Source organism: Saccostrea cucullata, unplaced genomic scaffold (genome assembly GCF_032062105.1).
Source record: "Saccostrea cucullata isolate Sc308-1 unplaced genomic scaffold, CSIRO_AGI_Scuc_v1 ctg10322, whole genome shotgun sequence".
Taxonomy (NCBI): Eukaryota; Metazoa; Mollusca; class Bivalvia; order Ostreida; family Ostreidae; genus Saccostrea; species Saccostrea cuccullata.
The window spans coordinates 22884-46984 of NW_026931623.1; the positions used below are offsets into that span (position 1 = coordinate 22884).

Consider the following 24101-nt stretch of genomic DNA (forward strand, 5'->3'; position numbering starts at 1 on the left):
CATCTTCAATAGAACCTCATTTTTCATGATATATTAATTTTGTGTGATCTTTCAAAGGAAAAAAAAAACAATTGGAGCAAGTTGTTAAGTGAGAACAGGTACATTGTTTCTGCAAGGATGAATCTAGGATGTCTTTGTACTCTCGTCATCCAGAACTTGTGTTGTTTGTTTTTTGTTTTTTTAATCTCATATTCCCATTAATAAATAATTTTTTTAATAGTAATAAAATGAAAAATACAAATCCACCTTGTTATGTTAAGTTTAAAAGGTTGTCCTTATAATTTTGAAGCGATATGAGCAGAAACAAATCGATAAAAATAACCTATTGCAGATTTATTCAAAGCAGGTGCGTGTGGTGGATTTGATCCGCCCCCACTCAAAACAAAAATGGCGTCGTACAGCAGACGCTACTCATCGTAATTTCGTGAAATACCTCAAGTGGAAATAGTATCGTGGATAATTTCTTTAGTATCATTGCATGCAGGAAAATATTTATTTGATTTTTCACCAAAACATGACATATCCTATCAGGAAAGTGGAAATCCAGTCGAAATTTCTATGGCATGTCCTGTCAGCAGTGTCGCACGACTCGTCGACTGAGCTATTTTGACTTGAAATATCACCGGTGAGTTTATTAATTCAAAACAACTTTTTCCTTATCCGAGACGATTGTTGGTTTGAAAAACGTGTGTAAATTATGTTTCTTGCGCAAAAAATTACAAATAACTACCGTTTGACAAGGAGCAGCTTGTATAACATAACATACCCGTCACATTGTTAATCCGGAAAAAAGCAGGTTGATCATTATCAATCGAGTTTTATAAAATTAACACGATTTTTTTCTTGATTTTTTTAATATTTAAACATGAGCGACTAAGAGTACCACGAAGATTTTTTATACAAAGCAAGTACTTATGTATTGCTCTCAAATAACAAAATATCTTAGTGGTACTCTTAGTCGCTCATAGTTTTTAGAGCGTAAGAATGCTGAAAATACTGCATATTCTTACTATTTTTCGTGATCGTGTAGAAACAAAGTCCTCTAAAATTCATTTTATGGACGAATGAGAAGAAATCTAATATGTTCTATAAAAAGTAGGTGTTTCCATCTTTCAAAAGACTGGGGTGTCTTTTTATTTACAAGTAATCTATTTTCTGAGAAATTTGGGGGCCATGCGACATTACTTGTCCTATCTTATTCTTTCTTTAAAACGTTGTGAGCTTTGCAAGGTCAAGGTCCGCATATTTTCGCAGAAGGATAAAACGTACGCTGAACTAGGACCTTAGGTCCCCCGCGCAGTTCACGTCTATCGGGTTTGTTTACTCCGCTACAAAATGTAGTGCGTTGCATACGTAAAGTGAAAATAGAATAAATCGTAATACTGTGAAGCCTTTTCAGTGTAAAAAAAACAGAAAATTTATTTTTGTCAAGGGAATAACCATCTGTGTAGGTATTAGAAAACAAAGAAGGGGAGGGGGGTTGCTGAGCAACATTAACTGCAATATTATAAGATATACATGTATATATGATATATTAGAGTTTAACATTTATGGATTATGTTGGGTGACCTGTGGTCTCCCCTATGATTTTATTATTCCATGTAATGTTATAGTATCTATATAACACAGTGCCTAACCTCTGATCTCCTTACTAATAGAAAGCGACTCAGAGTAAACGATGTACGTCCAGTCTCTGCATTCGCAGATCTCTAACAAGCAGGGTGTGTGTGAAGATTTTGCCCCCTAGCACCCCCTTTCATTTCGCTCGGACCTTTCACCAATCCTTTAACATAATGGAATAATTATTTGTTAATAAATTATTTAATGTCTCTTTTGTCTTCCTTATCAGGTCATGCTTAAATAGGCGACCTCATCACTTTCACACTCTTTGCCGGAAATCCCTGATTTTAATTTATCTTACGAAGAAGATGTAACCTCTGTATTACAAAGTTTGGGGCTGCATGGAGTTCTCCTCCCCTTTCACTGGAAGTAACACATCAAATTCATAAACCCATCAAAACTACATTAAAAAAAAGGAAATGAAATTTTAAAAAATGCACCAATTGTTATTTAACTTTGGGATACATATACAGTGTACTGTATTTGAAGACAAGCAAGTTGACTAATCATCCAAATTCCAATTACATACATGTACATTTAGAGAATTCGGATAAACACTTTTTCCCCGGTCGCAATTCTTTTTTTGAGAGGATTTGAAAAATAATTCTACACATACCATGATTTTAAATTATTGCCTACTTACAACCTTTAATAACATCGTAATAATGTACAACATAAGATTACCTTTGTCTCACTCATATACTACAATTTGTGAAGTATGAAATCCTTATTGATGGACAATATAAGACTTCCGCTTGTTTCCATAATCTTTTTGCAAATACCAGAGGTGATAAAAAGTTAATAAGACCAGAGGTCACTTTATATCGTACATCTTAAGAGCGACCATAGGTCACCTTATATTGTACAACAAAAGGGAGACCAGATGTCAAATTCTGTTCTACATCATATGGGGGACCAGATTATTTTGTACATCAGTAAGGGGACCAGAGGTAACCTTATATTACTCTAGTATATATCAGTAGGGGGACCATAGGATACCTTATATTGTACATCAGTAGGGGCACCAGGGATCACAATATATTGTACATAAGTAGGTGGACCAGAGGTCACCTTAAATTGAATAACAGTAGGAAACCTTATAATGCCCCTTACATAAGAAGGGGAACAAAAATTATCTAACACTCTTAATCAGTAGGGAGACCAGTAATTATCTTATTTGTACATCAGTAGGGGGCCCAGAGGACACCTAATATTGTACATCAGTAGAGGACATCAATAGGGGGACCAGAGGTCACCTTATATAGTACATCAGTAGGGGGACCTGTGGTCACCTTATATTGAACATCAGTAGGGGACCAGAGGACACTTAATATTACACTTTACATCAATAGGGCGACCAGAGGTAACCCTGTATTGTACATCAGTAGAGGGACCAGAGGTCACCTTATATTGTACATCAGTAGGGGGACCAGAGGACACCTAATATTACACTTTAGATCAATAGGGGGCCAGAAGGCAACTTATATTGTACATCAGTAGGAGGACTAGAGGTCACCTTATATTGTATATCAATAGGGGGACCAGAGGTAAACTTATATTGTACATCAGTGGGGGGACCAGAGGACACCACATATCGTACATTGGTAGGGGGACTAGGGGTCACCTTATATTGTACATCAGTAGGGGGCCTAGAGGACACCTAATATTGTACATCAGTAGGGGACTTCAGTAGGGGGACCAAAGGACACCTAATATTGTTCATCAGTTGTGGAACCAGGGGTCATCTTATATTGTGCACCAGTAGGGAGACTAGGAGTCATCTTATATTGTACATCAGTAGGGGGACCAGGGGTCACCTTATTTTGTAGAAGTAGGGGAACAGAGGACACCTTATTTTACACATCAGCATGGGGACCAGGGGTAACCATATATTGCACATCAGTAGGGGGACCAGAGGACACCTTATATTATACATCAGCAGGGGGACCAGGCGTCATCTTATATTGTACATCAGTAGGGGGATCATAGGTCACCTTATAATGTACAACAGCAGGAAGATCAGGGGACATCTTATATTGTACATAAGTAGGAGATATCAGTAGGGGGACCAAAGGACACCTTATATTATACATCATCAGGGGGACCAGGGATCATCTTATATTGTACATCAGTAGGGGGATAATAGGATACCCTATATTGTACAACAGCAAGGTTACCAGTTGACATCTTTTATTGTACATTTGTAGGGGATATCAGTAGGGGGACCAGGGGTCACCTTACATTGTACATCAGTAGGGGGACCGAAGGACACCTTATATTGTACATCTGATGTTGAACCAGGGGACATCTTATATTGTACACCAGTAGGGAGACCAGAGGTCATCTTATATTGTACATCAGTAGAGGGAACAGGGGTCACCTTATATTGTACATCAGTAGGGGGACCATAGGAGGCCTTATATTGTACAACAGCAGGGTGACCAGGAAACATCTTATATTGTTCATAAGTTGGGGACATCAGTAGGGGGAACAGAGGACACCTTATATAGTACATCAGTAGGGGGACCTGTGGTCACCTTATATTGAACATCAGTAGGGGACCAGAGGACACTTAATATTACACTTTACATCAATAGGGCGACCAGAGGTAACCCTGTATTGTACATCAGTAGAGGGACCAGAGGTCACCTTATATTGTACATCAGTAGGGGGACCAGAGGACACCTAATATTACACTTTAGATCAATAGGGGTTCAGAAGGCAACTTATATTGTACATCAGTAGGAGGACTAGAGGTCACCTTATATTGTATATCAATAGGGGGACCAGAGGAAACCTTATATTTTACATCAGTAGGGGGACCAGAGGACACCTAATATTACACTTTAGATCAATAGGGGTTCAGAAGGCAACTTATATTGTACATCAGTAGGAGGACTAGAGGTCACCTTATATTGTACATCAGTAGGGGGACCAGAGGACACCTAATATTACACTTTAGATCAATAGGGGTTCAGAAGGCAACTTATATTGTACATCAGTAGGAGGACTAGAGGTCACCTTATATTGTATATCAATAGGGGGACCAGAGGTAAACTTATATTGTACATCAGTGGGGGGACCAGAGGACACCACATATCGTACATTGGTAGGAGGACTAGGGGTCACCTTATATTGTACATCAGTAGGGGGCCTAGAGGACACCTAATATTGTACATCAGTAGGGGACTTCAGTAGGGGGACCAAAGGACACCTAATATTGTTCATCAGTTGTGGAACCAGGGGTCATCTTATATTGTGCACCAGTAGGGAGACTAGGAGTCATCTTATATTGTACATCAGTAGGGGGACTAGGGGTCACCTTATTTTGTAGAAGTAGGGGAACAGAGGACACCTTATTTTACACATCAGCATGGGGACCAGGGGTAACCATATATTGCACATCAGTAGGGGGACCAGAGGACACCTTATATTATACATCAGCAGGGGGACCAGGCGTCATCTTATATTGTACATCAGTAGGGGGATCATAGGTCACCTTATAATGTACAACAGCAGGAAGATCAGGGGACATCTTATATTGTACATAAGTAGGAGATATCAGTAGGGGGACCAAAGGACACCTTATATTATACATCATCAGGGGGACCAGGGATCATCTTATATTGTACATCAGTAGGGGGATAATAGGATAGCATATATTGTACAACAGCAAGGTTACAAGTTGACATCTTTTATTGTACATTTGTAGGGGATATCAGTAGGGGGACCAGGGGTCACCTTATATTGTACATCAGTAGGGGGACCAAAGGACACCTTATATTGTACATCTGTTGTTGAACCAGGGGACATCTTATATTGTACACCAGTAGGGAGACCAGAGGTCATCTTATATTGTACATCAGTAGAGGGAACAGGGGTCACCTTATATTGTACATCAGTAGGGGGACCATAGGAGGCCTTATATTGTACAACAGCAGGGTGACCAGGAAACATCTTATATTGTTCATAAGTTGGGGACATCAGTAGGGGGAACAGAGGACACCTTATATAGTACATCAGTAGGGGGACCTGTGGTCACCTTATATTGAACATCAGTAGGGGACCAGAGGACACTTAATATTACACTTTACATCAATAGGGCGACTAGAGGTAACCCTGTATTGTACATCAGTAGAGGGACCAGAGGTCACCTTATATTGTACATCAGTAGGGGGACCAGAGGACACCTAATATTACACTTTAGATCAATAGGGGTTCAGAAGGCAACTTATATTGTACATCAGTAGGAGGACTAGAGGTCACCTTATATTGTATATCAATAGGGGGACCAGAGGTAAACTTATATTGTACATCAGTGGGGGGACCAGAGGACACCACATATCGTACATTGGTAGGAGGACTAGGGGTCACCTTATATTGTACATCAGTAGGGGGCCTAGAGGACACCTAATATTGTACATCAGTAGGGGACTTCAGTAGGGGGACCAAAGGACACCTAATATTGTTCATCAGTTGTGGAACCAGGGGTCATCTTATATTGTGCACCAGTAGGGAGACTAGGAGTCATCTTATATTGTACATCAGTAGGGGGACCAGGGGTCACCTTATTTTGTAGAAGTAGGGGAACAGAGGACACCTTATTTTACACATCAGCATGGGGACCAGGGGTAACCATATATTGCACATCAGTAGGGGGACCGGAGGACACCTTATATTATAGATCAGCAGGGGGACCAGGCGTCATCTTATATTGTACATCAGTAGGGGGATCATAGGTCACCTTATAATGTACAACAGCAGGAAGATCAGGGGACATCTTATATTGTACATAAGTAGGAGATATCAGTAGGGGGACCAAAGGACACCTTATATTATACATCATCAGGGGGACCAGGGATCATCTTATATTGTACATCAGTAGGGGGATAATAGGATACCCTATATTGTACAACAGCAAGGTTACCAGTTGACATCTTTTATTGTACATTTGTAGGGGATATCAGTAGGGGGACCAGGGGTCACCTTATATTGTACATCAGTAGGGGGACCAAAGGACACCTTATATTGTACATCTGTTGTTGAACCAGGGGACATCTTATATTGTACACCAGTAGGGAGACCAGAGGTCATCTTATATTGTACATCAGTAGAGGGAACAGGGGTCACCTTATATTGTACATCAGTAGGGGGACCATAGGAGGCCTAATATTGTACAACAGCAGGGAGACCAGGAAACATCTAAGATTGATCATAAGTTGGGGACATCAGTAGGGGGAACAGAGGACACCTTATATTATACATCAGTAGGGGGACCAGGGGTCATCTCTGTTTGTACACCTGTAGGGTGAGCAGAGGTCACCTTATATTGTACATCAGTAGGGGGACCATAGGACACCTTTTATGTACATCAGAAGGGGGACAGAGGTCACCTCATATTGTACATAAGTAGGGAACATCAGTAGGGGGACCAGAGATAACCTTATATTGTATATCAGTAGGGGGAACAGGGGTCACCTTATATTGTACAACAGTAGGGGGACCAGGGTTGACCTTATATTGTATATCAGTAGGGGGACCAGGGGTCACCTTATATTGTACAACAGTAGGGGGGCCAGGGGTTAACTTATTAGGGGGACGAAAGGACACCTTATATTGTACATCAGTAGGAGATATCAGTAGGGGGACCAAAGGACACCTTATATTATACATCATCAGGGGGACCAGGGATCATCTTATATTGTACATCAGTAGGGGGATAATAGGATAGCCTATATTGTACAACAGCAAGGTTACCAGTTGACATCTTTTATTGTACATTTGTAGGGGATATCAGTAGGGGGACCAGGGGTCACCTTATATTGTACATCAGTAGGGGGACCAAAGGACACCTTATATTGTACATCTGTTGTTGAACCAGGGACATCTTATATTGTACACCAGTAGGGAGACCAGAGGCCATCTTATATTGTACATCAGTAGAGGGAACAGGGGTCACCTTATATTGTACATCAGTAGGAGATATCAGTAGGGGGACCAAAGGACACCTTATATTATACATCATCGGGGGACCAGGGATCATCTTATATTGTACATCAGTAGGGGGATAATAGGATACCCTATATTGTACAACAGCAAGGTTACCAGTTGACATCTTTTATTGTACATTTGTAGGGGATATCAGTAGGGGGACCAGGGGTCACCTTATATTGTACATCAGTAGGGGGACCAAAGGACACCTTATATTGTACATCTGTTGTTGAACCAGGGACATCTTATATTGTACACCAGTAGGGAGACCAGAGGTCATCTTATATTGTACATCAGTAGAGGGAACAGGGGTCACCTTATATTGTACATCAGTCGGGGGACCATAGGAGGCCTTATATTGTACAACAGCAGGGTGACCAGGAAACATCTTATATTGTTCATAAGTTGGGGACATCAGTAGGGGGAACAGAGGACACCTTATATTATACATCAGTAGGGGGACCAGGGGTCATCTCTGTTTGTACACCTGTAGGGTGAGCAGAGGTCACCTTATATTGTACATCAGTAGTGGGACCATAGGACACATTTTATGTACATCAGAAGGGGAATAGAGGTCACCTCATATTGTACATAAGTAGGGAACATCAGTAGGGGGACCAGAGATCACCTTATATTGTACATCAGTAGGGGGACCAGAGGACACCTTATATTGTACAACAGGGGCGCACTAAGATGAAATTTTCAGTAAATGTTTATTCATCATATTTAAGTGCATCATTATGTTTTTGATAATATATAGACAAAAATAAAGATTTTATTATGCTTGAATGTGCACAGGGTACAGTCCTACGAAGCACGGTAAAAATGACAAGGTTATATTAGAGAATATACAAGAATTAATTCGTAATAAAAGTTTTCAATACATAAAATTGGGATGAAAAGTATCATAATTCGATTCCTTAATCAATTTTGTCGTCATTGTAAAAATTTCAAGGTATTTGGTGAATTTTTGGCAGTTCCCCGAGCATTTGAAATTAGAAAGTGGTAAACAAAATACACAAAAAATCGTGAGTTTTGATGACGTTACGGCGCACCGGAGAGCAGTTCAGTTAGATCTGGATGTTGTAATGACACCATAAGAGTCTTTAAATGAATACAGAAGAAAGAAAATATGACAAACATCACCAGATCTTTAGTTTATAAATGAAATTGAAGTTTTCTTAGCGAATTCTTTTTGATTGAGTCCCTAGGTAGTACAAAATATACGGACAAACTGCTATTGTAATAGCAAAAGACGCTGTCATTGTCGACCGTTGATATAAGATTCTCTGTTATTTGAATGCTGGTGAGAGTACTGTCCAAAACTTGCTAATGAAATTTTATAAGATTGCATGTGTGAGCCGGATGGGTTCCTTATCTGGTTGTAGACACTGATGTATGTAAATCAATGGAATTTTTTAATTTAAATGAGACTTATCCACCTATATTTTAAGCGAAAATGAAACGTGGCGCTGTTTTAGACACTTTGACGTTATCATCCATGCGCCGTAGGGCGAGACAATACATAACATAAAATCTAATAATTTGTTTATTTATGCATATATCTATTTGAAATTTGCTCTGTATATTCATAATATATGTACTAAATAGTGGTAAAAATTTCAGAACGCAGTGATGATTATTTTTCAAACTAGACAACTTGTCCACGATTTTACGGGACAACCATCGTACAATACTAAGCTTGACTTTTTCGCATTATTGCATCTTTAATGAATTTATAACAATTGATGTAACTCTTTTTTATCACATAGTTTAACTGTGAGAAGCTGGAAAACAAGGGTATTCGAGACACTGCATTAAAAATGAATTGTAAAGAATCAGTAAACTAAAGTAAAATTAAACCGTCCATTAAAGCTCCTGTAAAACTTGTTAAGAATCCCGAAGAAATACTCACTGAAATATGTAAAATTTACTGCAATCATTGTTTGTTTTATAGACATTTGAGCAGGTGGATTTCTTTGATAAAATATATATAATGAGCATCAAAAATGGATACCGTTCTTGCAAACAAAAATTAAACAAATAATGTACTGTTTGCCAAATTTCAACAAATATTCACTTATAGTGTATGATTGACTATACGACACATCTATACTTATAAATTAATAAATTTTGCAAATAAACTCCGTAACGGGTGCACAAGAGTTCTTACTTACCCCCCTAATACTACACTACATACAAGATGATGTCCGTAAACTATATTAAGATTTCACTCGGATAGTAAGTATCGTACATAAAATTAAAAGTCTACTTCAATTTTCTGAAAACAGCCTTGAAATAGCATCAACGAGAGTATTGTGGCGTTTCCGGTTGGCGGATCTAAGTTACTGACAAATTTTAATGAAACTGACAACACACAATCTATTATTTATTTCATAAAATGTCATCACTGAATTATTCAATCAAAACTCGATCTAATTTTTATAAAAGAAATAAGTTGTGGTAACCAATTAAAAAGCGAAGAGTGTAAATTATTTTCGTCAATCAAAGATCTCAATATTGACGGAAGCTTCTAGAACATCACGTCCCTTTTGCTACATTGTTTTAATCAAGAAATAAATATTGTAATTAACGGGTTATTTGATAAAATAGTTTTACAACAAATAATGTTAAATAAATTGAAATGCAATAAAAACAATAGTTTTGTAAAAAGGAGCAAAATATGCTTGGAATTTATCAGAAACATATTGTTGCCGGCAAAAACACTAATATTTATTGATACAAGGATTATATAAGTAGACAAATGGTGCTTGACAATCAATAGTTTGATAGTATGAGTATCCGATTTGAATTCATGGCAAAATATATACATCCACTGAATATTTTCTTTATTTCTTAAGAAAACCCATAGCGTTAATCACTGCATGAACTACATTAGGCATGCCGCCTGTACAGATTTCTTGATCAGTGGCTGTTCCATCAATGAAACGTATAAAGACGTTTGCCTTATTAATACAATAATTAATCTTTTTAATCCTACTTTAAATGATTATTTAATAAGATATAAATATAAACAATAAAATGCTTTCTTTGTTTGTTATTACTGAAATTAACGGTGGCAGCTATTGCAGAAAAAAATTTACATAACCCGCTTACGCGAGTTATGTATTTTTTTCTGCAACAGCTGCTTCCGTTAATTCCAGTAATAACAAACAAAGAAAGCATTTTATTGTTTAATTGACAGGCAGGTATCAATAATTGATGACGAGTGAAAGACAAATGTAAATTTATAAATACAGGAAACACATTCATCGAAGGAAAGACTAAAATAGATATGTAGTGTATATGTATTTTTTTGTTATGAGTTAATCGGTAAAAGCTGTATTTTCCGTACTGAGAGCATCGTGGTAACGAACCCGACGTACAATTTGTAATCAACTTAATTGCGTTCAATAAGAGAGAAAACTTACGAATTAATAAGGTATTGTTCAAATACAATTAATTACAGCTATAAAGTTTTGTGCTTTAATAAAGACATTTTAGTTTTTTTCTCCCTAAAAAAGTCTTTCTCCAATGCCAACTTCTTTCAGAACCAAATTTTTGGTATTCAACACTGAATTTCCCTTATATGAATTTCCTGTAGTATTAAGGGGGGGGGAGGCAACAAGCCTTTCACTGAACATTTCCAATAGTAAAAGTATTGGTGGGAAAATAAAGTGGGGGGGGGGGGAGGAGGGGGGTTCAACCTTTTTACGTATCGATAAGGGTACATATATAATTATAAATCAAAACCCAAGTACCTTTGAATTTTTACCCTCCCCCAACTCCCCAAAATCAATTTATTTGTATATTATGTATATTCGTTGCTTTTATCCTTCATGAAAATGAAATAAGAACATTTGAAGTGCAATATCCATAGTACTGTATGAAGTTTTGAAGACATAAACGTCAATGAAAGCATTTTTTTATTTTTCAAGTTTACACAAATGTGGGTGGGAATGGTGACGTACATTTCTTTCAAGCAGACTTTTGAACAAAGTATTTCTTCCCTCTATAAGTCTGTAGTCTGTCAGTAAAATCTACAACTTCCAACTACAATATATTTCATTTTCTGTTGTAAATGGTAAAGTTCTATATATAAATTCAATTTCCCGCGCTTGCGCGGGTAATTATCTAGTAGCAAAGAATGGAGGCGTACAAGGTGAGGACAATCCCCCGCTCTGAAAGAAAGACATTTCTCAATTCGAAAAGTAGTATTTTTTCAAAATTTTTTGGTTTATATCATCTTTTACATATCAAATTCTGTATTTTATTGTTTTAATAATTTATGAATAATTTATTTTTTATTCATGTTTTTATGACATTTGAAAACAAAAAAAAAGAAGAAGAAGAAGAAAAAGCTTCATGTATGATTCGAACTCTCTTCATAGCTCAGGTTTAGTCCAAGACCAACCGCTTTAACCACTACGCTACGCAGTATATGTACTATTGACGTCTTTCAGTGTGATTTAAATGGACGGGTTTGTTGAAGCGGAAATTTTTTCAGAAAAGTTCGATTTTCATATAGAATGGGTTCAGATTCCATTTTTTTGGATAAATGAAATAGGTTTCACATTTGCATTTAGCGTTCACGAAGAATGGAGACTTGACTCATTAATGTTCAAAATTCGTTTTTTATAGCTCTATTAAACCCATTTTCCACTACATATGCTTAACTGTCAACTTTGAAATAAATATTATCAAATGATAAGTCGTTCAGAAAAATAAAATAATAAAATACTAGTATTTTAAAGATGACATTACTGAGAACATGATTTTAGAAAAATATAGCTTTTTTGTGGATTTTGAAAATTGAAAAACATTTTGTCTCAGAGCAGGGGATTGTACACGCCTTATACGCCTCTTTCAAAATAGACATCATTTCGGGAGTATTTCACACTGTTTTAAAAACGTTTGACAGGAAAAAAAAGCTTAGTACTCAAAAGCAACCCTTTAAAAAAAGGAGTGAAAACGACTGCGTATAAGAATATATGAACAATTATTAAAAATATCAGCAATTGTACTTATCCACGTTTATTTGAATTTCAAACAGATAATGAAACTTGAATCTGTTACTTAAAACCCCCAAAATTTACAATAAGATGTACTTGACAAAAACAGCAAAGGTCTGAGAAGAGCAAAGAATTACAAGAGCACAAAGATAGATTTATAGACAATTTTCTTAAATATTAGTGGTCTTATTGTTCAAATTCGTGTTCGGGGATGCAGTTTAATTTCTGAAGGAATCTAGAAAGCATTTTTTCAGCAAAAAAATCAAAAGGTTAATGAGAATACGGAATCCACAACATTAGATTTTTTTCATGACAGCGTCCAAACCCGAAAGCCGTGAAGAGTAAAGGAATCTTGGGGATAAACAAAAGTTAATGTTCATTCACATTAACAATATTCGCCAGATCTTTCGCCTTTTGACTTGATCCATTTACCAAACTTGAGAAAACGCCTTTCAGAAGGAAGAAACAAGTCCAGGAAATCATAGGATCTGCAATAATCCAGTATACACCGTACAAAGGTTCATCCCAGAAGATGAGTTCAGAAAACAATTGAAAATGAATCAGAAATTGGAAAAAAAAAATGTTACTTACATGCGTTTTAATGAAAAGATAATTTTAGGTTAAATCATTATAACTAAATTATTGAAAAGCGACTTTTGTTTCTTTTGGAGCACAGAAGACATTATTTATTAAACGACCCTTGTATAAGGTGACCTACCGATGTACAATATCAGGTGTCCTCTGGTCCCCCCTACTGATGTACAATATGAGGTGACCTCTAGCCCCCCTACTGATGTACAATATACGGTGACCTCTGGTCCTCCTACTGATGTGCAATATAAAGTGGCCTCTGATCCCCTTACTGATGTACAATATAAGGTGACATCCGGCCCCCTTCTGATGTACAATATGAGGTGACCTCTAGTCCTCCTACTGATGTATAATATGAGGTGACCGCTGGTCCCCTTACAGGTCCCCTACTGATGTACAATATGAGGTGACCTCTAGTCTCCCTACTGGTGTACAATATAAGATGGCCTCTGGTCCTACTGATTCACATTATAAGGTGACCCCTGGTCCCCCTGCTGACGTACAGTATAAAGTGTCCTCTGATCCCCTTACTGATGTGCAATATAAGGTGACCTCTGGTCCCCCTTCTGATGTTCAATTAAAGGTGACCTCTGGTCCCCCTACTGATATACAATAAAACGTGGCCTCAGGTCCCCCTACTGATGTACAATATAAGATATCCTCTGACCCCCTTCTAATATGCAATGTAAGATGGCCTCTGGTCCCCTTGCTGATGTACAATATAAGGTCTCCTCTGGTCAACCTGCTGATGTGCAATATAAGGTGACCCCAGGTACCCCTGCTGATGATCAATATAAAGTGACCTCTCATCCCCTTACTGATGTATAATATCAGGTGACCTTTAGTCCTCCTTCTGGTATTAAATATGAGGTGACCTCTGGTCCCCCTACTGATGTACAATATAAGATGACGTCTGGTCCCCCTTCTGTTTATAAATATAAGGTGACCCCTGGTCCCCCTGCTGATATACAATATAAAGTGGCCTATGGTCCTCCACTGATGTACAATATAAGGTGACCCCTGGTACAACTGCTGATGATCAATACAAAATGACCTCTCATCGCCTTACTGATGTACAATATAAAGTGACCTGTAGTCCCCTTTGTGGTGTTAAATATAAGGTGTCCTCTGGTCATCTTTCTGATGTTAAATATAAGGTGACCTCTGGTCCCCCTACTGATGTACAATATAAGGTGACACTTGGTACCCCTGCTGATGTACATATGTAACCTCTGGTCATCCTTCTGATGTTTAATATAAGGTGACCTCTAGTCCCCCCTACTTATGTACAATATACAGTGACCTCTGGTCCCCCTACTGATGTACAATATAAGGTGAACTCTGTTCCTCCCACTGTTGTATAATATAAGGTAACCTCTGGTCCCCCTATTGATGTACAATATAAGGTGTCCTCTGGTCCCCTACAGATGTATAGTGTAAGGTGTCCTCTGGTCTTCTTATTGGTGTACAATATAAGGTGACCTCAGGTCCCTCTACTGATGTACAATACAATATTGGGTGACCACTAGTCCCCGTATTAATGTAAAATATCGGATGACCTCTGGTCCCTGTACTGATGTACAATATAAGATGTCCTCTGGTCCCCCTACTGATGTACAATATAAGGTGACCCCTGGTCACCCTTCCGATGCACAATATAAGGTGTCCTCTGGTCCCCCTGCAGATGTATAGTATAAGGTGTCCTCTGGTCCCCCTATTGATATACAAGAGAGGACCTCAGGTCCTTAAGTTGTCCTCTGGTCCCGCTACAGATGTACAGTACAATATTAGGTGACCACTCGTCCCCGTACAATGTAAAGTGAACTCTGGTCCTTCTGCTGTACAATATACGATGACTTCTGGTTCCCCTACTGATGTACAATATAAGGTGACCTCTGGTCTCTCTACCGATGTACAGTACAATAATAAGTGACCACAAGTCCCAGTACTAATGTAAAATATCGGGTGTCCTCTAGTCCCCGTACTGATGTACAATATAAGGTGTCCTCTCGTCCCCCTACTGATGTACAATATAAGGTGACCTTTGCCCCCCCCCCTTATTTATGTACAAAATAAGGTGTCCGCTGGTCCCTCTACAGATGTATAGTATAAAGTGTCCTCTGCCCCCCCCCCCCCCCTACTGATGCACAATATGAGGTGCCCTCTGGTCTCCTTACTGATGTACAATATAAGGTGTCCTATGGTCCCTCTACTGATGTACAGTACAATATTAGGTTACCTGTAGTCCCCCTACTGATGTACAATATAGGGTGACCTCTGGTCCCCCAAATGATGTACGATATAAGCTAGGTATCCCCAGGTCCCCCTATTATGTGCAATAAAAGATTACCTTTGGACCCCTATTGATTTAAAATATAAGGTGACCTATGATCCCTCTGATGATGTACAATATAAGGTGACCACTGGTCTCCCTAATGATGGTAAATATAAGGTTGCCTCTGGTCCCCCTACTGATGTACAATGTAAGGTGATCTTTGGTCCCCCTATTGATGTACAATATGAGGTTACCTCTGGTCACCCTTTATTACTTTCACGTTTCTGCTAATATATACATTAGAAAGTTGATCTTTATAAAGTTGTAAATATGATTATTTTGGAGTAAGACAAAGAAAATTGTCTATCATATAAAATTCAATTACTATATAAGCTGACCTGAGGTCTCCGTATTGATATCGATGAATTTACTTTTGTGCCTTTAATGCCTGGAGAGTTCCTAGAATGTTGTATTATTACGCAAAATGACGAACTATTTGCGGGGGACTCCAGGTCCTAGTTCAGCGTACGTTTTATCCTTCTATATTTTCAATAGAATGGTGATTTCAAATATTGGGTTTTAGGGAAAATGTACAAAATTACGGCTCTTCGTAATGCTTTGTAAAAGTGATCGATGAAAAATTACCTGTTAAAAAAACAATAAAAAAGCAAATTAACAGTAAAGTTGTCGTAAAATTACCGGTATGTAAAACTTAAATATATGCGAAAGGTTATAATCTGAAATAAAAGGTCTGGAAAACACTCAACCTTTCGCATCTACATGTACCTTTTATCTCCAGTTTATGTAATACCGACATAAAAGTACTCAAGAGCCTTTTACATTCTTTTTTATTTTATGCGATTCATTTAAAAGTAGGGAAACGGTAAAAACAATGCGTGTGAAGGCATTGACAATGTACTGTAGGACTTTAAGTCATGTTTTAAATACAACCTTATCAAATAGTTTGTTAATTGAAGAAAAAAACCTAATAGTCGGTCCGACACACAGTCGGTCATGAATGGTCATGCTATAATTATTAATTAACATTCTCCATTTTTCGGTGAAAGCAGGAAAATATATGAAGTTTTGGTACCAAAATTATATCTATAGAGAATCTGTTGTACTAGTTATAGAAAATCTAAAGAAAGGAGACCTGTCATGGAGGAACTCTGACTTTACAACCAGGATCGATGACAGTAGTGTGATACATCCCCGCGCTTCCTTCCTTTTTAAATTGAATAAATTCCCAAAAGGGGAGGGGTACTCAAGAGAAAAACTTCCCAGGAGAGTCTAAAGGCGGGGTGTTCTCTCTACAACACCGTTCTTTCATTCTGTATAAAAACACAGCTTATTAATGGAAACAAAAGACCTTTTCGGGAGAGTCTAAAGGCCGGGTGTTCTCTACCAGTTCCTTGCAAGGCTCGAATCTCGCACGCTAATATTGGAGTTGGCTGAACATTTAATATTTGTGCTTGTTTTGTAATTCTCTTTTATATTCGAGAGCTAAAAATCCTGTTCATAAAAATAACAAAGACAAAAAATACACCTGGTATTCAAAAGCAGTTTTTGATTTCACCTTACAGAAGTACGATAGAATGTCTTAGGATGAAAAGAGTTTTATTCTTGTATTAAATTCTTTCTATCTTCAATATACATGTAATAACTTACAACATTCTAATTCTTTTATAAATGCTATGTTGTTCTTCAGTTCAGTTATTACGAGTATAAAATTCACGCAAAAAATAAGTTCCTTGCAAATTCATTTTAATTATTTTACGAATGGAATGTTCCTTTCAGAACCCCCTCCTTACATCCCAAGCTAGATATATCATTTCTTCACAATAATAATAACATAGCAGCGTTTTCAGCATTGATAAGCAAAGATGCTTCCAGTTTGTAAATATCATAAAATGTCATACTTTTATATAAGTTTTATTACGATGTTGTTGGAAATTTTATTAACAAACTGGAAATAGGACTAAGGGTAAACCTTAATTAAATTACAAGTTATAATTCCTTATCACACACAGTCAAATGACAATCTTAGTGACCAAATATAAAAAAAAAATATCAAATTGTTCTTTGTTCCTAAATGAAAAACAAATTACTTTGTATAAGACTGAAAATACACCTGACAGGACCCTTTCCCCCATCGACAACAAAACCTAAAAACAATCCACTATTTTACTTTTATGCCAGAAAATGTCACTTCATGTGCCCAGTCACAGAGCAAATGGCTTCCTAAAGCAAGCCTAACATAGACTTGATCCCCTGATTTTAGGCGTATTATTAGAAGATTGGATGACGCTATGGGTACACCATACGCGATCGTCACAACCCTCTCCTTTGTTCGTCCATTGACAACGATATCGGCATTAAAGGTGTGGTTAGCATACGCCAAAATATTACAGAAGAAGAGGTACGTCCCGTTTTTGGGGACTGTGAATATTCCAGTAGTTGCATTGTATCCACCCCCTTGACTGTCAATCACGTCTGTGAATACAATTCTTTCTCCCACGGTCCAGTTCTTTTTGGATTGTGTTCTCCCGGCTGTGAAGCTAATTCTGGTATTTACATCTAAAAAAAAAAGATGTGTGTTGATGTGTGAAACACTTATGCCTCTGTATAGCAGTTCAAGGCAAAGTTCTTATATTTCAGCTGTAAGTTAAAACATCAGTACCCGAAGAAAAGTCTTGTCAAACGGAATAAATGTGAAAAATTAATTTTAAATTCAAAGGTCAGGGTCATGAAAGTAAAATTATTTAATATCATTGGTACTATAATAAATCATAAGGAATACATACTAAGTAAAATATGATTACCCAAGCAACAACCTTCAAAAGGTATAGACATGATTTAATCAAGTTTCCACAAACTAAATGTAGGCACACAGTATGTTATATTTTGGGATGTCACTTAAAAAACTTAAATATGAATTAAAATACATGGTCCTAAATCTTATCACTGGACATAAAAACAGAAAAAGATTTTGCAGAATTTAATTTTTGTACAGTGTATTGTAACAAAAACTCCAGAATATGATTTTATGCATCTGAATTGACTATCGGGTCCACCAAATTTAGAATTTGCTAAATTTATTATTTTTCAAGGGGGGGGGGGGGGGGGGACACTGCCATTACCTGATACTAAGTTTTGGATCTTTGTTTGCATTTCAGATATGGCGAGGCTTGATGTCATCTCTCTATATCTGGAATCATTTGTTTTATGGTCTATGTTGACTGAAATATAAAATTTATCAAAATGCATTATGTTAATATATTTGTAAGTTACTACAAAAAGATTATAAAATGCAATTGCAAGATTCTGGATCCACCCCTGCTCACTTTTAAAATTATTTAACAGAAACACTGTAATGATACATTCTTCTCGCGTGTTATTTTATACAGAATCGTTACCTACACTGTAGTTTGTTGAGTAGGCTAGAGCATCAAGGCAATATGGAAACATGGGATAATTTGTATAAAGGGCGATGCTTGCTATGCATCAGTTATTCAAGGTGACATACCCTACCAATGAGACAGAGAATCTTTATCTGTAAAATATTGTAAATGTAAATTTTTAAATGCTGGGTCTGATAGAAATGAAATACACGAGACTTCACTTAATAATTTCAGTTAGCACCAATTGACATCATGCAGTCACAAACACAGCTGCACGAGATTGACTTGGATATTAGGTTCCTGATATTTCACCGCGAAATATACATTCAGGTGTAGCTATCACGAAATATTTACATGTTTAATTGAATTTTTGAAAGTCATGTAAGTTGATTTCTTGATAATTAAACCTGAATGTAAATACCGCACGGTGAAAGGTCAAGTGCCCGATATGCATGTAAATCTCGTGTGGCTGGCTTTGTGTCTGACGTCAGTTGGCTTGAACTGTTGAATTTGAAATGAGAGGCCCCGTGTATTCGACAGCATTTTTCATATTTATATTTACAATCTTATATCACATATAAATGTATAGAAGTTTGTTTGGTATGCCAACATCAACGCCAGTTGGCAACATGGAAAAATTAATGCATGACAAGTGTGCTATTTATCCCATGGTTCAAACTATCGTTGATGCTTTAATATTTCCATTTCTAATTCTTTTCTTTGTGATAACTGTTTGAAAGATGGGGGAATTTATATCCTGATACTTCTGCCGGAATGTAAACTAGGCAGGTCGATAGCAGCTAAGGAGTACGGAAGCGTATTAGTGCCATGCAACATTTTTTTTTAAGTTGGAAATTCCAACTTTAAAGTTGGCAATTCCAACTTTAAAGTTGGTAATTCCAACTTTAATCTTGGCTTTTCCAACTTTAATCTTGGCTTTTCCAACTTTAAAGTTGGTAATTCCAACTTTAAAGTTGGTAATTCCAACTTTAAAGTTGGTAATTCCAACTTTAAAGTTGGTAATTCCAACTTTAAAGTTGGTAATTCCAACTTTAATCTTGGCTTTTCCAACTTTAATCTTGGCTTTTCCAACTTTAAAGTTGGTAATTCCAACTTTAAAGTTGGTAATTCCAACTTTAATCTTGGCTTTTCCAACTTTAAAGTTGGTAATTCCAACTTTAATCTTGGCTTTTCCAACTTTAAAGTTGGAAATTCCAACTTTAATCTTGGCTTTTCCAACTTTAATCTTGGCTTTTCCAACTTTAAAGTTGGTAATTCCAACTTTAAAGTTGGTAATTCCAACTTTAATCTTGGCTTTTCCAACTTTAAAGTTGGTAATTCCAACTTTAATCTTGGCTTTTCCAACTTTAAAGTTGGTAATTCCAACTTAAATCTTGGCTTTTCCAACTTTAAAGTTGGTAATTCCAACTTTAAAGTTGGTAATTCCAACTTTAATCTTGGCTTTTCCAACTTTAAAGTTGGTAATTCCAACTTTAATCTTGGCTTTTCCAACTTTAAAGTTGGTAATTCCAACTTAAATCTTGGCTTTTCCAACTTTAAAGTTGGTAATTCCAACTTTAAAGTTGGTAATTCCAACTTTAATCTTGGCTTTTCCAACTTTAAAGTTGGAAATTCCAACTTTAATCTTGGCTTTTCCAACTTTAATCTTGGCTTTTCCAACTTTAATCTTGGCTTTTCCAACTTTAAAGTTGGTAATTCCAACTTTAAAGTTGGTAATTCCAACTTTAATCTTGGCTTTTCCAACTTTAAAGTTGGTAATTCCAACTTTAATCTTGGCTTTTCCAACTTTAAAGTTGGTAATTCCAACTTTAATCTTGGCTTTTCCAACTTTAAAGTTGGTAATTCCAACTTTAAAGTTGGTAATTCCAACTTTAATCTTGGCTTTTCCAACTTTAAAGTTGGTAATTCCAACTTTAAAGTTGGTAATTCCAACTTTAATCTTGGCTTTTCCAACTTTAAAGTTGGTAATTCCAACTTTAAAGTTGGTAATTCCAACTTTAAAGTTGGTAATTCCAACTTTAATCTTGGCTTTTCCAACTTTAAAGTTGGTAATTCCAACTTTAATCTTGGCTTTTCCAACTTTAAAGTTGGTAATTCCAACTTTAATCTTGGCTTTTCCAACTTTAAAGTTGGTAATTCCAACTTTAATCTTGGCTTTTCCAACTTTAAAGTTGGTAATTCCAACTTTAATCTTGGCTTTTCCAACTTTAATCTTGGCTTTTCCAACTTTGACTTTTAACGTTTAAGAAAGGATTTTATTATTTATTTACTTATTAATTTTTTGTTTGTCAACAACAAATACTGGATCCGCGCCAGTACGGAATTGATACATTTAGTTATGTTGTATATATTAGCAGAAATGCTTCATTTGATTAAATAAAATTTGATTACATTGAGTATTTAATTGCTGTCTCATTCTTTTATACAATACATAATAAATGACTAATACCTGTAATTGGTTAAGTTGAAATCCTGTCATGTACGGAATACTGTGTAAATAATTTATATGAAGTTATTCTCAATAGAATTACTCAAGAGGACTTCAAGGAATATAAGGATTTCTAAGTAAAAGTTGGAAGTTTTATGTAAGGTCATAAGCAAGGTCAAGGTAAAAAAATAAATCAAACACAAATAAAAAGAAGTCAACAATATATTTTAATGTGCTAGTATTTATTTTCTATTGTAAAAGTACCATATTATAATTCCCCATAATCCCGTCCGCTCTTCTCGAGCCCCCCCCCCTTTCTATTTCGACCCCTATTATTTTCACTTTAATTAAGTTTGTGATACTTTCAACAAAAGAAACAACTAATAAAAGCGGGTAGAAGAGCTCAAATAAAAGTTTGGAAAAGCCTAAATTAAAGTTGGAAAAGCCCAGATTAAAGTTGGAAAAGCAAAAATTAAAGTTGGAATTACCAACTTTAAAGAAAAGCCAAATTAAAGTTGGAAAAGCCAAGATTAAATTAGCCAAGATTAAAGTTGGAATTACCAACTTTAAAGTTGGAATTTCCAACTTTTAAAGTTGGAATTACCAACTTTAAAGTTGGAAAAGCCAAGATTAAAGTTGGAATTACCAACTTTAAAGTTGGAAAAGCCAAGATTAAAGTTGGAATTACCAACTTTAAAGTTGGAAAAGCCAAGATTAAAGTTGGAAAAGCCAAGATTAAAGTTGGAATTACCAACTTTAAAGTTGGAAAAGCCAAGATTAAAGTTGGAAAAGCCAAGATTAAAGTTGGAATTACCAACTTTAAAGTTGGAAAAGCCAAGATTAAAGTTGGAATTACCAACTTTAAAGTTGGAAAAGCCAAGATTAAAGTTGGAATTACCAACTTTAAAGTTGGAAAAGCCAAGATTAAAGTTGGAATTACCAACTTTAAAGTTGGAAAAGCCAAGAATAAAGTTGGAATTTCCAACTTTAAAAAAATTATTGCGTGGCACTAATACGCTTCCGTAAAGGAGGCCTAATACGCATGCAAATCTCGTGCGCATCTGTCTCTGTGTCTGACGCTAAGGAGGTCAAAGATGCATGTAAATCTCGTGCAGCTGCTCAATCGGCAATCCTCGGCTGACTCCGCTCCGCTCCATTCAAACCTCGGATGTGATTGGTGGAGGAATACGCAACAGATCCTTGCATTTCTCCGCCGGAAACTGCCTTATCACTCATTTCATATTTCGCTCTGCCTAAAGTTCTTCGAAAAGGTTTGTTTATTTGTGTAATTCCTCGTGTTAATCACAACCAAATGTTAGTAGTCTTTGAAAGCGAATACATAGTGTTGGGCGTGCAACAAAATAACTCGGATTTCCAATGTTTAATATTTGAATGAAATTCAAATACGATCACATGACTGAATCAGCAAGATGGTAGATCACCGTTGACGTCCGAGGTTATGTGCGAGGTACGAGTCATCCGAGGAACTCCGAGTGGCAGCTGCTTTTGTGTTTGACGTCAGTGTGCGAAGACTATTGACATTGGTATGGAAGTCCTCGTGTATTTTAAATCTATTAGTCTACATTTTTAATGTCTAACTCTACAATTTTATTTCACAATGAAATGGAAATATAAGGAATCACTGTCTAGTTGTGAGAGTATGCCAGCGACATCAATAGTGGGAAACATGGGATAATTTTAGCATAACGGGCTTCGCCAACTAGACAGTGATTCCTTAAACGTGTTACCACACGCAATACAATAAAAAGTGTACATATTTCATTGAAGTTTAATAATTATTAAATGGAGAGGCACAAACCTATCACTTCATTTGATTCCGCGATGTTCTTCCTCAGTTCTTCAAGTAACAAAGTAGTGTTTTCCTGATGTTGTTCAAGATGCCGCAAATCCCTTCTGACGTCATTCAAAGAAAGGGAAATATAGTGATTCTGTTTTGTAGCAATATCCACAGAATTCCCAAGCGTCGTTATGTTGTTAACTATGTCCTGCCTGTTTTGGTGAAACTCTTGCTGAATTTCAAAACTAATGGACTGTTTCATCGTGTTCAGGCTTTGAACAGTAGCTGAGAGATCGTGTTCAAAATTTTTCATTGACTTGTTCAGGAAGTAGATATTCGTTCCATCGAGTTCCAGGGACTTGTTCAAGTGTGTTAAATTATCTGAAAGACTGGAAATGTTCTTTCTTGTCTCTTGCATTCCTTCATGACAAGTCCGATTGCACAAAATGGTAAACTGCTGTAACATTTCCATCTGGTGACGTAGATTTTCTATTTCACTTTTGTGTACTTTTCTTTGCTCTCTCAGCTCACTCTGAAGAAAGGTAACTTGGCTCATTGTCGACGCAAGTCCTTGTTTTAGAAGAACGACATCTTGTAATAGATTATGCAATGCATATGTCTCTCCTTCAGATTTTGTAACTGTGCCATTCGGGGGAATCGGCGTGCCACGGGTATGGAAGGGAATTACCGCCAAAAGTCTATGTATCTTGCTTTTATTCTTATTCTGCCTACTTCTTTATGCTTTGTTATTATTGTAATTATATGTCACTTTATTGTTTTCATATTCGTCTTCATTGCATTTCACTTTGACTTTTATCCTTCTTCATTTTTCCCTTACTTCTATGTTGCTTTATTCTTGTTAATTCATTTTACTTTCTTTTAAATTGATACAGTTTCTTAAATGATTATCTCAATTACGAACGTGAATTCAATCACACAAAGAATGAAGCATATTCAATGAAGA

The 24101-nt window shown here is 36.6% G+C and overlaps 1 protein-coding gene across 1 annotated transcript; it reads right to left on the minus strand.

The window, feature by feature from the left end:
• Positions 1–17668: 17668 nt before the first annotated feature.
• On the minus strand, positions 17669–23783 carry LOC134233143 (uncharacterized). The gene is made up of 3 exons (XM_062715135.1): positions 23159–23783; positions 18630–18728; positions 17669–18066 (listed from the first exon to the last, which is right to left on the minus strand). The coding sequence occupies exons 1-3, from the start codon at positions 23691–23693 to the stop codon at positions 17669–17671; spliced, it is 1032 nt and encodes a 343-aa protein (XP_062571119.1). The 5' UTR covers positions 23694–23783.
• Positions 23784–24101: the final 318 nt, after the last annotated feature.